We start from the raw sequence: 17,862 nt of genomic DNA, 5'->3' as shown, positions 1-17,862 counted from the left end.
GAGGTACGATTTCCAGTTCGTGAGTTTGCAGAGGCAGAGGGAGTGACACAGAACCTCAACGCAGTGCTTGAAAGGCATAGTTTTTGTCGGGGCAGAAATCCGCTGGAAAAGAATGAAGACACGTAGAAGGGGAATTTTCTCCTCAGAGAACTTTCTGCCAAAAAGTTCGAATTTCTCACTTGCTGAGCAGTGCTAAGCAGTGACTAGAGGAGTCAGTTCGATAGTTGGGTGAGATGGCATCGCATGGGCTCAGAGATCAGGACAGGTTGGACGGAGCCTCCAACTATGTCATATGGAAGACCAGAATCTTAGCTATTCTGGAGGAATATGATCTCGAGGCCTACGTTAAAAGTGTTGTAGTTGTTCCTGCTGACAATGATCAAATGCAGTACAAAGCTGAGCAGGGGAAGGCAAAGAGGCTCATTCTCGATGGCGTTCGAGATCATGTGGTCTCACACTTGCATGGCAAGGATACAGCCCGAGAGATGTGGGAAGCCTTGTCTTCTCTATATGAAGGCTCTTCTGAACAACAGAGGATGTACCTAGAGTAGAAGTTGCAACGGACTTTCATGGAGAAAGAAGAAGGGGTGAACCTCTATCTTCAGTGTCTTCAAGACACTAGAGAACAACTTGCTGCAGTGGGGTCCACGCCTCAACCAACCGCGATGGTGAGGATAGCCCTAATTGGAGTCTCAGATGAATGACAAGTTTTTGTCCAAAGCATATTGGGTAGAGAGAAACTACCTTCACTGGAGGAGATGTGGTTGACTCTTCAATAGGAGGAGTTAAGGAGGGACCTAGTGAAGGAAAACCTTAGTGGCAGCAGTGGGAGTGGCACAAAGACGAAGGAGGAGGAGGAGAACGCAACTCTAACATCGAAGGGACAGCAAAAGCTGAAGCGAAAGGATGACACTTCGAAGGTGAATTGTTTCAGTTGTGGTGAGATGGGCCACTATGCATCCCAGTGTCATTTGAAGAAAAAGGTTAAGGATGAGAGACATGATCCTAAGGCTGCTTCAGAAAAGATTGACGAGGATGAGTTTGCCATGAGTGCCCACGCATCTCCAGGAGGGAGATGGGGCTATATTGAGTTGTAGTCGGGAGGACTACATGTGGGTAGGATCCTTGAGGAGTCCACCTCTTGGATCAATTCCTTGCTACAGGAGCCCAAGATTCAACAGTAGCAAGATGGACTTAGTGTCAGATGATGCTGTGGAGTGTTTGGAGGATAGATGCAGTGGCTTTGGACAAGAGACTGATCAATGCAGAGCAAGGTTGGCAGCAGTGCAGTTGGCACAATGCAGAAGTCAGTAGCAGCGCAAAAGATTTAGAGGGTCAGAACCAACAATAGTCAGATTCCAACATTCATTGTATTATGTTGAACACAATTAAGTTCAACTAATTTTGGATATTTTTCAGTTGCTCCTCTCAACAACTGAGTTGTAGTCCGGATGTAGTGTTAGCAGTGGCAATGCTAGCAGCATAGCAGATGCAACATTTGAGAGGGAGATATAGTACAGATGCAGTAGTGGCAGTGGCAGTGTCATGGGCAGCAGTGCAATAGCAACAACAGTGCATAAAGGAGGTGCTTCAGAAATAGAGAAACATGCAGGTGGACATTGTTGGTGGAGCACTTTCCTCGCTAAGAGGGAGTGTTAGTTTTTGGTAGCATCAAAAGTGCTCTATCCTTGAAAATTGGTGGAGAGGTTAAGGCACATGAGTTCTAAAGAACCCAGAAACCGTTTGGTGAAATTCCACCCGGATTGTATTTTATTAAAATAATTAATATTTTTAATGGGGTCCCTAAGTCTAAACTTAGGGAAATTAAAATATTAATGGGTATTAATCAAAATATGGGTGAGAATGATCTAGAAGGCAGATCAAGTCATGTTTTAATCTTAGCCGTTGATTAGAAACTTAATCTCGGCCATTGAAGACTCAACAAGAAAAGTATAAAAAGGAGGCTTGGGGTTCATTTGGAAACAGAGAGAGAGAGAGAGAGAGAGAGAGAGAGAGAGAGAAATGATCTAGAGTTCGATTTCCGAGACTAGGAAGCTAAGAAATTCGAACTAAGTGATCATTCAGCAACAGAGGGGCAGTGAGAATCCGGAAGGAGTTTCTGGAGAATACTAACAGAGAGGCGGAGAGAGCTTGCAGAGAGGTAGCGCAGTAGCCAGGAAAAGCTGACGCTGGGCTAGTCTAGGCCCACACAGTCCTGACGCAGAGCTAGAAGGGCCAACGCAGAGCAGAAAATCTGCCTGTCACGCAGAATCCAGAACTGCCGGAATTGCCGGGAATGGCCGGAACGCCGCGAACTACCAGAAGATCCAGGAGAGCTGATGTAGAGGGCAGAGAAGGTGACGCAAGGCTGACGCAGAAATAGCCGGGGTTAGCCAGTCTTGTGCCGGATCAGCCGAAATTCTGCCGAGTGAAGTGAGGTAAAACTCACTCAAATTTTCTGCCAATATTTTCTCTGTAAATGATTGCTAGATGAGCATCCTAGAGTTGTATTCAGATATTTCTCCGGCATAATAATAAACCCTCAGAACTGCTGCACCTGTTTTCCCGCATTGGGTTTTCTGGGGACTATTGTGTCCAAAAGTAAGTGTGTCCTATGTATCTTGTTCTTTGATCTATTTTCTGTTTCATGAGATCAAATATTTAATTAGTGTAGGCTGCAGAAGTAATTTGCTTCTGTATTAAGAAGAATAACTTGATGAATGTAATTTAAAAATCAAGTTGGTGAAGTAGATTCAGATTTGCTGCAATAGGGGTTCGTTCGAGTGTAGGAATTTTCACATCAACAAGGGAGATCACTTTCATGCAAGAGCTATGATCAACTTGAAATTCAGAAAGGCTCAATATAATGCCTTTATCTATGATGACAAGATGAAAGTGATGAAAAAGAGAGATGACCTGAATCTTGTGACGAGATGGAGGAGTGGAGATGGTTCCATGATACCTTGAAAGGAAGCAAGCTCGATACAAGAGATGCAAAGAAAAGAGGGAGCCATGTAGCTATGAAGAGCAAGTAGCTGATACTCTTGTGAAGACATGCTCCAAGGCTTGTGATGTTGGCTTTCTAAAATTGAATGAAAGTCTAGAATCTTCTATAGTTTTGAGAGGGAGCAAAGAAAACTCCTTGAATAAGAGTAGGGATCTATTCTCTAATGAAAAGGAGAATAGAGATATCCTCTCTAATTGAGAGGGAGTGATGTTGGACATCACATGTGCATTCTCTTCTTCATGTGTCATATACTTGACTAGGACTAATAGTCGTAAGTCTAAATTAAGGCCATGAAGAGAGAATGGTGGAGGATTGTATAAGCATTTGTGGTTTCCTTGAGGATAAAGAATCAAAGAAAGGAAAGGTACCAACACTCTTTGAGGATGGGACATGTATCCAAGATAAGTGTGGTCGAAGAAGAGTGATATTCTTTGAGGATTTAGGAATGGAAATCCAAGATATGAATAGTCCTAAAAGGACATACCTTGTGAACATCCAGATGGGGTATGTGCCTTGTAAAGGTAGTGCGTTATCACATGCAAAGCCTCCCAGTATAATGCTCTTAAATGAAGTAGAGCTTGTCTAGTTAGGCCTCAGAGACAGTGTTGGTCATAATGATGATGCTTACAGTTGGCTTATCAATCCAACTCTTCTTATGATAACTCTTTAGTTTGAGAATGATGTTGTACTGGTTGTAGAATTATCAATACCTCCCTAGTTAAGAGGGAGTGTTGGAAATGTAACTCATTTCGGTCTTCATAATTGTTGTTGTACTCATTTCAATATGTATGTTATGTAACAAACAAAAGAAGAAAAGAAAAAGTTATTATTTTAAAGCATGGGTTTCATGCTCTTTATTAATGGTCTTCTAGGTAAAAGCATGTTCTTCATGCTTCTAGGTTTTGTTAGGTCATAGGATTTATTGTCATGAATCAAGAGAGTCATCATGATGTTTATAAGACCCTTCCGGGCAAATATATCTTGTACAAGAATTTATTTTGAGTCTAGAAGGTCCTGGAAACCTCCAAAGTACAAGACGGCCTTGACAGCGTCAAGTCGGCCTAAAGGAGGGAATTTGACCCCTTGGAAAGGCTATAAATACAAGTTGTTCGACCTCATTTGAGACACTCACTCACAAGTTCGATCTCATGAAAGGAGTTCGATCTCTAGCTGGGAAGAAAGAAGAAAAGGAGAGAGAAGGTCTAGAAGGAGAAATGAAGGAAGAAAAATTGTTTTTGGGCACTTTCTCTCTCACATGTGTGAAATTCTAGGATTTTTGCAGCTGCAAAGGAGGCCAAAATTGCAGGTCTAAGTTGCAGTAGGACGAGTTGCAATATCAAGTTGTTGGGAGAAGGAGTATTTTGCCTTGACCTCATTGACCTTGGGAGGATCTATCTTGCTCAGGGAAGGATCTCTTGAAGAAGTTGGTTCAAGGTTTCTGCAGCAACTATAGGGCCGAAGTTGCAGGGTCAAACTTGTGGTCGAAGTTGATCTGATTCTCTTGAAAGGGTTGACTTGGTACTCAGAGGAACACTTGGTCTAGGGTTTGGGTCTTTGTTGTCTTATTTGAAGTAGATTCTATAAGAAGAGAAGAGTTTTCCGAGTTTTCCCCTTGGAGGGGTTTTGCCCTGGCTTGGAGCCTAATTTTTGTGTCCATTGTCTTCACTATTCTGCTCTTGATATTTGTTTGATGAATAATATCTAATAAAGAAACATAACAAGAATAATAAAGTTCACAAGCAAGTATTAAGGTTAAGGAAAACTGGAATTAATAACTGTCATATTGCATTTTCCAACAAAATTATCACGATAATTACTACCGATATTATTGCTGAGTTTTGGCGATATTATCGCAATAAGTGCAACACTAGAAGGAAGAGCTATTGTGGATTTTTTTTGAAGTTTGTTTTGCTGAGTTTTGATATTTTGATGCAGTAAACGTTTTAAGGAAGGTTTCTATTGTTTCATGTTTAAATACTTATCATTGGTGAAACTTTGCTTCATTATTGCATGTAGAATTGTGTTCTTAATAGCGTATAAGGAAACTCCTAGTGTGCAGACTTATAATTAATTTCTCCCCTCACAAGAATAGTAACTAGGGTTTTACAAGTGGATGCCTTAGAACATTCCCCCTTACTCCATCAAGGTTCTTCCTTGACATTTAGCTCCATTAACACTCCATTTTACCTCGTAGGTTAAGGCACTGGTCTAGAAGTGTGTTGATCAACCTTAAAATTAAATTAAATTTCCTCAAACTCTCTCTCTTCTAGACGACTACGGCAACCCCCAGGGTTTTAAGAGCATATTTGTGTGTAAAGTGTCATTTTATTGCACAAGAGTCGCTCTAAATTGTAGGATAATTTATGTAAACCATATAAAAGAAAAAATTAGCATCATAAGTTGTCTTGCATACTCTAGAAGGGCTGATGTCGTCTCTATTTATTGTTGTTTACACATATCTAACAGCGCTAAAACCCTTTTGCTTGCATTAGCCCTAGTCTCTATTAGAAGCCCTTGTTTCTTTCTATGGCTGCTATATTCCATTGCATGCCGAAAAATTGAACATCATTCAAACCCTAACTTATAGCAGCCTTGTCATTGGTCTAACCTTAGAGAGCTTGAACTCTAGCTTTGAATATCTTGATCATCTTTGGCCTTGCCAAGCCCTCTACCTATCCTTAGACCTCCAAAATAAGTCACTTTGAGCCATAGTATTAGAATACCTTGTAGGTGGCATAGGGAAGCCTCCCTTGTGGTTGAAATCCTACTAGGCATCAAGAGGATGGTTGTTGGGGTGACAGTGGCAACCCTTTCTCACTGTTGCCATAGAGTCTAGCTTGTGCCCGGTGAGTCCTTTCACTGGACTTGCTAGATTTTTTTGGTTAAAGGACCAAGTTGACTTTTTACTTTTGGGACCACTTGATTGTGAAATGTGAATTGCCTTGTGAAATGTGAAAAGTTGATAGCTATGAGACTACTGTGTTGAGAAATATTTGAGGGATACTGCACCAGGGCCAAAGCCACATATAGGCACAATATACTCATAACCATGTGGTAAGACATAGGTGCACTCGACATGAGCTGGGTTGATCCCTACGCTAGTGATTACCCCTACATAAGCAGGGTCTCCTAAAACTAGTCCTCAAGTAAGTCCATCCAAGGTACTCCAATCCTATCTAGGATGAAAGGAACTAGAGATGAACTCAAAGGGACAAGCCATGGTTTGACCAGACAAAAGGTCTAGGATACTTAACACAGGAGCTCACATGGTTGTTACAAGGCTTTAACTTGTGACCTTGGGCTTACATTGGTGTGAAAAAGTGCTTCAAAAATGTCTATGTACCCCGGCTGAAATGGGGTAGCAATAATGTTAATTGCATCACAAGAAGGGGTCACGTATCCCTTCATGCGTTGATCCCCTTAAGGCTTAATTAAACCATAATTAACTAATAATAAGTATATAATTAGGTTTTATAAGACTTTGGGCTAGCCCCTTTACTAAGGTCCCTGACTTAGCGTACAAAGCCCCCTTGTTTTTCCCCTCTTGTGGAGTCATAGCCCACTTTCTTTTTTCCTCTGCTGCGGTTGGTGATGTACTTTTTATTAACTTTCAATGTCTATTTACAAATTCAATTGTTCGGCTTACAGCCATTCATCATGTACACACACAACACTGAACAAGGGATCAAAACTGGGGTGTTACAGCACTGATTAGTGATTGAGACTAGAAGTACCATTTTTATTTTTTGTTTTTTCTTTTCTCTTCTTTTGAAAATATTGCCACTTGATTCTCTCCTAGATTCTGGGCTAAGTATTGCATTTTTATTTTCATTGACAGAGTTCTGCTACTGGTTTATCACTTTATTGTGTCTTCAATCAATATTTCTTGATAGATTAATATTGTTCTCTTTCTTCTCACTGCTTTTTGCTTTGGCGTGTTACTAATTTTCCAAACATGACCAATGAGAATAAGCAATGGAGCATTTTAAAAATAGGTAAAGCAAGGAAGAAAAAAATATAAAAAAAGTCATCCCTTTGTATGTTTGTTCTCCAAAAACATAACAATATTCATCATTGTTTTTGTCCTGTCTCTATAATCCCTGTAGTCTTTGTTTGGAGCCTTGGGGTGCTAACTTTTACAGAAACTGTTTAGCATAATGGTCATATGCTTGCTTTTGTTTGCAGATGAGTACCATATAAAGGATTATTACTGCTTTATATCAAGGAAAACATACTTATGGTTGATATTGTCTGATTTCTGATCAGCTTGAACTGAAGTTGGGATTGGGTGGAACATCATATGAAGATTTTATACGCAACATGCATTTGCCTCTGCAGCTAAGGTATGCCGAGAACGGTCTTTAGTGCAACGCTATTGGTCTAATTTTTAAGCTCAACCCTTTACTAATAGGAGAACTATACAGCTGCAGCATTATAACTTTCTCAAGTGCATTGATTAATAATTGATATTTAGTTACTTTTTTTCTGTATGATGATGAACTCTGACTTAAAATGCATCCTATTCTTTGCTTATGACTAAAGTTCTATGGAGAGCACATTTGTACATGATGTCTTGGTGAATGTCCTTTTACTGAAGAATAATGTCTTGTCATTCAGTCAGGTTGATCCCATAGTAGCATCCTTTTCGGGGGGTGCAGTAGGTGTTATATCAGCTTTAATGGTAGTTGAAATCAACAATGTTGAGCAACAAGAGGGGAAGAGATGCAAATACTGCCATGGAACGGGTAAGCATATGTTACCTTCTGGCGAAGCCATTCTGTTGCTAAAAGACCTGTTTCCTTTCCTAATTATTCATGTTGTATTTTCATCCTTGTTTCTGGAAAGAACCTTTCCTCTTAGATGGCACAAATATACATTCTGGTTTTTGTTTTGACTTTCTATCATGAACAGTAGTTGTAATGATTGAAGTTGGACCCTGTTAATGCCAGGCGGGGACTATCTTGCATGTTCCCAGCCATTTTGGATAGTATGAGCTGTTTTGGAATGGTCAAATAGTTTCATGTATCATTCGGTTCCTATTGTTTATCTATACTTAACTATCTGTATTTATTATTATAATATTACCAGATATCTTGGAAACTGTAGTTTAGCTGCAAATAGAAATTTTAAAAATTTACGTTTTCAATATTCTTATGCATCATGCAACATAGCTACTTTGCAACATTCATACCTGACTATTCCGGGAAGATTTGGATTTACTCCATGAAGACCAAGGGTGAGGTCTTAGTTCAGTTTCAAGAGTTCAAATCTCTTGTGGAGAACCAGACCAGGAAGAAGATAAAGGTACTAAGATCTGATAATCGGGGCGAGTATACCTCCAATGGGTTTCAGTATTTCTGCAGGGAAGTAGGGATCAAGAGGGAACTCATAGTGCCTTACAACCCTCAGTAGAATGAGGTTGCTGAAAGGAAGAATAGGGCCATAGTGGGAGCAACAAAGGCAATGATCTATGTTCCAGACTTGCATATGTTTTTGTGAGCGGAGGCCTGCAATACAACTATCTATTTGCAGAATAGGAGTCCTCAAAGAGTATTGGAGGACAAGATCCCTGAGGAGATGTTTATAGGAGTGAGACTAGAGCTGAGTGATCTGCGCATCTTCGATAGTTTAGTTGATGTCCACATTCCTACAGAGAAGAGAACTAAGTTGGAGCCCTCATCAAAGAAGGGCATTTTTGTTGGCTACTGTAATGAACAGAGTTCGTACTCGGCAGAATATTTAGAATATCTGGAATATGTAAATATCCATAATAGAACAAGTAATATATTTATATATAATTGTTTGAATGTACAAGAGATATGACATGTTTATAAATGAGGACCCCGCTTATATACTAGGCAAGTTGCCCCTTCATGAATATACTTTTCAATATCCTAATTAGTTATTAATTATTATTTATATATTATGTTCATAACATTGCCTTCCCCTTTAGAAAAATTTGTCCTCAAAGCTTATTGATGGCAATGCTTGATATCTTGGAACTGCCATCTTTGACGATACATGACGATATGAACATTTGAGTGTGGTACAAAATTGTCGTATAGTGAAATGATCTAACCATCTCGAATCAATCTTCTGTGGAATCTTGTGATTACTGGAAACTTGGGATGAATTGTTATCATAAAACTAGATTATGGTGACATCGATGTTCTTGGGAACTTAAGTCACTTGTTTCTGGTCTGAGTGATAAGGATATGCAGACTGGTTGAGATGTCTGCCTTTATGATTTGGGCGTCCATAAGGAGTTTTTGTGATTTTATTTCCCTTTAATATGTTTGTGAGGATTTCATGATTTTACTTGAGGTATATGATTTCCTTCAGGTACGGAAGTCGCTTGGTTTCACTTGAAATTTCCGACATTTGAACTGCAACCTATGAGTACATCTTCACTTCAATTAGATTGGGATCATTCTGAGTCATGATATTATCTGATTTAGTGTTTGTTCTGTTTAAGAAAGTGTAACTAGGATCGGTCTTCATAAATGTACTTTTGATATTTGTATTTATTCAAGAAAAGAAATATTATATATGTTATATTTTTCAATGAGTTTCTTGCTCATTGAAATAGGTCTAGCACATCTCAAAGTGCTATAGGTGAGTCAAAGAGAAAAGAAAATGTTGAAGACCTCAAGGGCATGTTACACCATGTATATATTTGTATAAGAGTCAAAGAATATCCCTCCAAGCAAAGACAAGTCCTCTCCATGCAACGACATCTTCAAAGGAGCAAAAACGAAGAAGAAAAATGAAGTCGGCCTACTGTCCTCAAGTTGGCCTAAAGGAGGGACAATCCTCTATATATAGAGGTTGTCCACTCCTCCAATGACAAGCCAACACACCTCTGAAATCAACGAAGAAAGATAGCCGAGAAAAGGTGAAGAAAAGTCGAGTTTAAGGAGCCTCTAGTGTAGCGAAGAAGGAGAAGTCTAAACCGAAGTTGAAGGGACTATTTTTAGGGTGAAAAATAGTCACACGTGCGAGAAATAGAGGACAATCTGCAGTTACATCAGAAGAAAGATCATAGTCATATATATCTTATGGTTTGGGCTAGAAAGTTAGGCCTATAAGGCCTCCTACTCAAGCGAAGGAGAGGCTCTCCCAAGCAAAGGTCAAAGGAGCCTAATATTCAAGGAAACCACCCGCGCGTGAGAGAAACTAGGGCTGCTTGTTGATTTGGGGTAGCATCGGATGTGCTCTAGCCATGAAATTTGGTGGAGAGGTTAGGGCACATGAGATATCCAATACCCAGAAAGGGTTTGGACAAATTCTAAACAGTTTGGGAGATATTAAAATAATTAATATTTTTAATGGAGTCCCTAAATCTAAACTTAGGGAAATTAAAATATTAATGTGAATTAATATAAAACTGTGTTAGAATGGTCCAAAAGACATGGATCAAGCCAGATCTAATCTTAGTCGTCGATTAGGAACTTAATCTCGGCTGTTGATCTGTCAACGAGAAAAGTATAAGAGGAGGCTTGAGGGTCACTTGGAGAACACACCAAGAGATCAAGATTTCGACTTTCTGGGGCTGGGTTTGCTGAGAAAGCTGAGAGAGTGATCAAGAGTTGCAGCTGAGGGGCAGTGAATACAGAAGCAGAGAGGCAGAGATAGTGCCGGGAGGATCAGCGCAACATCCGGGAAAGCTGATGCAGAGGGTAGAAGTTGGAACTGCTAGGAACAGTCGGAATTGTCGGAACAACTGGGAAAGCTGACGTAGAGGGAAGAAGCCGAAATAGCCGAAATAGCTAGGAAAGCTGACGCAGAGGACAAAAGCTAGAACTACCGGGAATAGCCGAAACAGTCGGGAAAGCTGACGCAGAGGGTAGAAGCTGGAACTGCTGGGAACAGTCGGAACTACTGGGAACTGTCGGAACAGCCGGGAAAGTTGACGCAAAGGGCAGAAGCTGGAACTGCCGGTAACAACCGAAACTGCCAGAATAGCCAGGAACGCTGACAAAGAGGGCAGAAGCCAGAACTGCCGAGATTTTTCTCTGTTGGGTGAGTCGGATTTGGCACCCAGATTGTATTGTGAAACTGCTTAATAAATCAAACTCTCAAATAGCTGCACCGGTTTTCCCGCCTTGGGTTTTTCCGGGGACATTAGTCCAAAAATAACGGTGTCATTTTTGTGCTTGTTTCTGTTTCCTTCAGTTGATGATCTGTAATGTGTTGAGCATGTATTTGTGTTTATTTTCAGTATTTACATGGTAAATAACTTGTAAATTAATCAAAACAAGTAGGAAGGAATAAATCGGAAAGTACATGGAGGGTTTTTAACTATTAGACTTAGAAACTTCAACATGGTATCAGAGCGTGGTTGCAGATCACAGGAGAACTGAGGACATCAGCAGAGCAGAGCAACAACAACAGAAAATAGCTGTTCCGAGTGACAGAAGCTATTCCTAGCAGCCAAGCAATAAGGGAGGGGTGATGCAGTGCCTGCGTCATCAAGTTCGAGCCAAGAAGAGGCTACACAAAGGCTGAGCGAGGCAAAGAAAGGTCCATGTAGAGCCACGCAGAGGCTAGGGGGCTGATGCAGTTGGCTGAGGAAGCTAGTTTGCCAGTGCCTGGACTGCGCAGAGCCTAGGAGCTCTCACCTTTAGGTTGATGGGGTCTAGGAGGCTATGGGTAAGTTGCAGAGTGGAGCTGGTGGGGTACTGTAGTCAGGACAATACCTAACAGGGCAAGGCCAAGGAGGAGGGAGTTGCTACCGAGGGTTTCTAGCCGAGAAATCCGGATCAGTGGTGCAGCTGCACAGACGATCAGAGTAGGGGGCATCTCAACATCGGTAGAAGGGTTTCTAGGAGGGAAATCGAGGCTCAGAGGGAGTCACATCAAGAACTTCTAGGAGGGAAGTAGAAGAGTAGCGAAATGGCACTACACGGAGTAAGAGACCAGGACAGACTGGACGGAGCCTCAAAATTTGTATTTTGGAAGGCCAGAATCTTATCCGTACTTGATAGAAATCATGTCAAGCACTTTGCCTTGAAGACAATAGTGGTCCCAGTTGACCTAGCTGACAATGACATGTATGAGGAAGTAATGGCGAGGGCCAAGAGTATCATTCTTGACGGGGTCAAGGATCATATAGTACCACATATTGCCGAGAAGAATACGACACAGGAGATGTGGGAGGCCTTGACCAAGTTGTATTAGCATACTTCCATGCAGAGGAAGATGCTCCTAGAAAATCAGTTGCGGTCATACCAGATGCAAAAGGGAGAACAAATTGACACCTTCCTCGGTCGATTGAAGGAGATCCGAGATCAACTGACTTCCATAGGGGCTACACCAGATCCAGATTTGATGGTGAGAACAACCCTAAATGCAGTCTCAGAAGACTGAGAGGTGTTTGTCCAGAGCATACTGGGCAGGGCGACCCTTCCAGATTGGGAGGAAATGTGGGCGGCTCTTTGCCAAGAAGAGATCAGGAGGGTGACCAAGACGGGAAGCAGCATCAAGGGGATCAAAATCAAGGAGGAGGAGGTGGATGTTGCCCTAGCATCTGAGGGTAAGCAAGAAAAGCGGAAGAGGAAGGACCTCTCCAAGGTCAAATGCTTCCACTGTGGGGAGCTAGGTCATTATGCGACTCAGTGTCCAAGGAAGAAGAGCAAGGAAGAGGCTTCTGAGACCAAGGCAGCGTCATCAAGGGCAGAGAAGGAAGTGGAGACAGACAATGACTGTGCCATGAGTGCACACGCCACTTGAGCCAAAGTGGGGAGACATCGAGCTGTAGTCAGGCAGACTACAAGAGATGAGGGGCAGGATCCTCGAGGTACCCAACCTCTTGGATTATACCTGGCTACGGGAGCCCCAAGGAGGAGTAGCAGGATTGGCGGATGTCAGTAGAGACAAATGTGGATGGAGCGATAGAGGGAGCTACAGTGCAGAATTCCCACGATAGCGCAAGGCTAGCAGGCTTCAACAATGCGAGAGGCACGGGAGTGTTGCATTAGTGCAAGATGGCACATAAAGGTGTGCAACGGTGTGAGATTCAGAGAGTTGTTGCAGCAGCGTAGAGGTCAGAGAGGGAGCACTTGTCAGCGGCAGAGGGAGCTTCAGCATCAGGAGTACTCTAGCCTGACAAAGAGGTTAGAGTTAGGAGATCAGTTACTTACTTCTCAGTAATGGATTTGCAGTGCAGCAGTTAGCAGTGGTAGTGCTATGGGCAACACGATGCAACATGACGAGAGGAGATGCAATGCAGACACAGTAGTGGCAGCAAAACGGATGCAGAGGGAGTTGTCGTACAGATGCAACAATGGCAGTGACAGAGCTATGGGCAGCAGTACAGGATGCAGTAGCGCAGAGGATGTTGGGTAGCATGTCTAGCATCAGCACAGGGACCGATGCCGGATGATCAGGGTAATACTCAGTGAGGAGTATTGCTAGAGCACAACCCTCGTTAAGTGGGAGTGTTAATTTGGGGTAGCATCGGATGTGCTCTAGCCACGAAATTTGGTGGCGAGGTTAGGGCACATGAGATCTCCAATACCCAAGAAGGATTGGGGCAGATTCCAAACAGTTTGGGAGATATTAAAGTAATTAATATTTTTAATGGAGTCCCTAAGTCTAAACTTAGGGAAATTAAAATATTAATGTGAATTAATATAAAACTGTGTTAGAATGGTCCAAAAGACATGGATCAAGCCAAATTTAATCTTAGCTGTCGATTAGGGACTTAATCTCGGTTGTTGATTTGTCAACGAGAAAAGTATAAGAGGAGGCTTGAGGGTCGCCTGGAGAACACACGAAGAGATCAAGATTTCGACTTTCTGGGGTTGGGTTTACTGAGAAAGTTGAGAGAGTGATAAGGAGTTGCAGCTGAGGGGCAGTGAATATAGAAACAGAGAGGCAGAGATAGTGTCGGGAGGATCAGCACAGTAGCCGGGAAAGCTGACGCAGAGGGTAGAAGTCGGAAATGCCGGAACAACTGGGAAAGTTGACATAGAGGGAAGAAGCTAGAACTGTTGGGAACAGCCGGGAACTGCTGGAACAACCGGGAAAGATGACGCAGAGGACAGAAGCTGAAACAGCCGGGAACAACCGGAACAGTCGGGAAAGATGACGCAGAGGATAGAAGCTGGAACTGTCAGGAACAACCGGAACTGCTGGAACAGTAGGGAAAGCTGACGCAGAGGGTAGAAGCCAGAACTACCGGGAACTGTCGGAACAATCGGGAAAGCTAACGCAGAGGGTAGAAGCCAAAACTGCCAAGATTTTTTTTCTGTTGGGTGAGTTGGATTTGGCACCCAGATTGTATTCTGAAGCTGCTTAATAAATCAAACCCTCAGATAGCTGCACTAGTTTTCCCGCATTGGGTTTTTCCGAGGACATTAGTCCAAAAATAATGGTGTCATTTGTGTGCTTGTTTCTATTTCCTTCAGTTGATGATCTGTAATGTGTTGAGCATGTACTTGTGTTTATTTTCAGTATTTACATGGTAAATAACTTGTTAATTAATCAAAACAAGTAGGAAGGAATAAATCAGAAAGTACATGGAGGGTTTGTAACTATTAGACTTAGAAACTTCAACACCGATGTGCTGTCACATCAAGCCTACAACTGCACATCAAGAAGAAACTCGATTGGTCAAGAGAAGGAAGTTGTATCCATAGGTGAAAGATCTCACTAAGTATAAAAGATAAGTATATCTTCTAGAGCTCACATAAACAAGGTCTATCTCCAGTCGAAGAAGGAAGGAGGACAAAGTATCGGGGAACGAAGTGCCAGAAGGAGGACGACGTGTCGAGAAACAAAGTGCAGAAAAAAAAGGAAGGACTTGACTTGTGCTTGGAGGATATTCTTGTTAAGGGTCTAGGGTTTGGCATTGATCAATAAGAAGCTTCAATAAGAGAAATTTATGAAAGGGTTTTCCTCTGTAAGAGAGAGAGGTTTTTCCCTGGCAGAGAGCCAACATCTTGTGTTCTTGTTCTTATGTTTTTTGGTAGTGTTGAAATTTCTAAGTTTGACATGTTAGAAATCCCTACTGCATTATCTGATTTTATTTCTTCTACTTGTTTACTCCATTAACCGGTTATTTATACATATAAATATCGAAATAAACACAAATGCAGCTTTAACTCATATACAGATCAACAACTGAAATACTAGACAAACACACAAGGGACACTGTTATTTTTGGACAACAAATCCCCAGAAAAACCCAATGCAGGAAAACCGGTGCAGCAGTCCTGAGGGTTTTATTATTATGCAGATTTCTTGAGTACAACTAGGGTGTCAAACTAGCTCACACAACAGAGATTGTTACACGGTAGTAATACCTCTTCTCAGAGACAGATATTCAGCCTCTCAGCCCTATTCTGCCCCATGAAAATTCTTTTGGCACTTCTCCTAGACTCTGCGTCAGCCCTGCTAGCCTCAACGTAGCTCCTAAACACTCTGTGTCAGCCTTCTTCCTCTATGTGTCAGCTCTTTGGCCTTCTGTGTAACCCATGCAGGCCCCTCAGCCTCTCCGCAGTCTCTAGTTGCCTCTGCGTGGCTCCTCCTGCCTCTGCGTAGCTCTGGCTGCCTCTGCGTCAGCCTCTCCAGGCTCTGCGCTAACCCTCAGGCACTATCCCTGCCTCTCTGCTATGTACTCACTGCCCCTCACTGTAATAGATCACTTGTTCGAATTTTCTCAGCAAGCCTTGCTTCAGAAAATCCAACTGTCTGATCAATCTTGGTGTGTCTGTAATTGACCCTCAAGCCTCCTCTTATACTTTTCTTGTTGAGTCTTCAACGACCGAGATTAAATCTCTAATCAACGATTAAGATTAGCTTTGGCTTGATCCATGTCATTTAGAACCTTCTCACACAGTTTTATATTAATACCCATTAATATTTTAATTTTCCTAAGTTTAGACTTAGGAACCCCAGAAAAAATATTAATTATTTTAATATCTCTCTAACCAAATGGAATTTTCCCAAACCATTTCTGGGTCTTGGAGATCTCATGTGCTTTAGCCTCTCCACCAATTTTCATGGCTAGAGCACATCCGATACTACCCCAATTCAACACTCCCTCTTAGCGAGGAATGTGCTCTAGTAATGCTCCACCACTAAACATCACACTGATCTTTCCGCACCGGTACCTGTGCTGATGCATGGCCTACTGCCCAACATCCACTGCATTGCTACTTCCTGTACTGCTGCCCATGGCTCTGCCACTGCCACTGCTACATCTGTACTACAACTCCCTCTCAACATGCTGCCCCTACTGCCCATAGCACTGCCACTACTAACTGTTGCATCTGCAACTTAGTTATCGAGAAGTAAGTAATTGATCTACCCAAATCTTGACATCCTTGTTGGTCCAGAAGCCTCTTGATGTTGAAGCTACCTCTACTGCTATCCTGTGCTCCCTCTGCTACCTCTGTGCTGTTGCAAACACCTCTGTGCCTCTCGCATTGCTGCAACCTCCTTTGTGCCTCTCGCACTGCTGCAAACACCTCTGTGCCTCTCGCACTGCTGTAACCTCCTCTGTGCTTCTCGCATTGCTGCAAACACCTATGTGCATCTTGCACTGTTGCAACTCCCACTGCACTACTACAAGCCTCTGCACTCTAGCACTGCCTTGTCGCTCCACTGCATCTTACCTCTATCGACATCCGTCATCCTGCTACTATCATTCGGGGCTCCCGTAGCCAGATATGATCCAAGAGTTTAGGTACCTCAAGGATCCTATCCCTACATCTTCTGTAGTCCTCCTGACTACAGCTCAATGTCACCCCACCTCTTTTCTAGAGGTGCATGAGCACTCATGGCACAGTCATCATCAGTCTCGACTTCTTTCTCTGCCTTAGCCGGAGCTGCCTTGGAGTTAGAAGCCTCTCCCTTGTTCTTCTTCCATGGACACTGGGATGCATAATGACCCAGCTCCCCATAATGGAAGCACTTCATGTTGGAGATATCCTTCTTCTTCCTCTTCCCTTGTTGTCTCGCAGATGCCAAAGCCGCTTCCTCCTCCTCCTCTTTCTTTATTCGACCTCCTTTGCTGCTACTCCCCGCCTTGGTCGACCGTTTGATCTCTTCTTGGCGAAGCGCTGCCCACATCTCTTCCCATCCTAGAAGAGTAGCTCTGCCCACAATGCCTTGGACAAATGTCTCCCACTCCTCGGAGACTGCATTTAGGGCGGTCCTCACCATGAATTCCTGATCTAACGTGGCACCTATGGAAGTAAGTTGGTCCCCAATCTTGTGCAATCTAAGGAGGTATAGATCTATCTTCTCTCTCTTCTGCATTTGATAAGACCGCCTAATTCTCTAATAGAATCTTCCATTGCACGGAAGTGCCCTGATACAATGTCTTCAAAGTATCCCACATCTCCTTTGCCATGTTCTTTTCGACAATATGTGGCACGACATGATCCTTGACCCCATCAAGGATTATGTACTTTGCCCTTTCCATTGCATCCTCATACTTCTCATTATCAGCTGGGTCGACTGAGATAGCCTTTGATGTGATGTCTATGCAGGACTGACAGGATCCTGGCCTTCTAGATGACAAAGTTGGAAGCCTCGTCCAACCTATCCTAATCCCTCAGTCCATTCACTGCCATCTCCGCTCCTCTTCTGGACTCCCTCTGAGTTTCGACTTCCCTCTTGGAAATCTCCCTCTAAGTCCTGATTTCCTTGCTAGAAATATTCCCGCGAAATGTCGAATCGCTCCTCTCCAATCCTCTTTGCAGCTGCAACTCGGATCTAGATTTCTTAGCTAGAAATCCGTCAAGGCAACGACTTCCTCTACCTTGGTTTGTCCCGTTAGGTACTACTCTGCTCTGACAGAAACAACTCTCCACCAGCTTCCAAAATACAGTCTGCCCACAGCT

At 42.6% G+C, this 17,862-nt stretch overlaps 1 protein-coding gene across 2 annotated transcripts in view; it reads left to right on the top strand.

Annotated features, from left to right (window-relative positions):
- The window catches only part of LOC149213637 (protein ORANGE, chloroplastic-like), a 324,381-nt gene that overhangs the window by 121,144 nt on the left and 185,375 nt on the right, over window positions 1-17,862 (top strand). For both annotated transcript variants that reach the window (XM_089392067.1, XM_089392068.1), the window contains exons 5-6: window positions 7,274-7,350; window positions 7,625-7,752. In XM_089392067.1, coding sequence (XP_089248193.1) covers window positions 7,274-7,350; window positions 7,625-7,752 — 205 coding nt within the window. The remainder of the gene's footprint in view (window positions 1-7,273; window positions 7,351-7,624; window positions 7,753-17,862) is intronic.

The sequence above is a fragment of the Pinus tabuliformis genome, chromosome 1_1 (assembly GCF_031772625.1).
Source record: "Pinus tabuliformis cultivar Carrire ecotype Pingquan chromosome 1_1, CPIR1, whole genome shotgun sequence".
NCBI classification, from domain to species: Eukaryota; Viridiplantae; Streptophyta; class Pinopsida; order Pinales; family Pinaceae; genus Pinus; species Pinus tabuliformis.
Note: the sequence above shows the minus strand (reverse complement) of the source record. Positions and strands in the feature narration are given on the sequence as shown.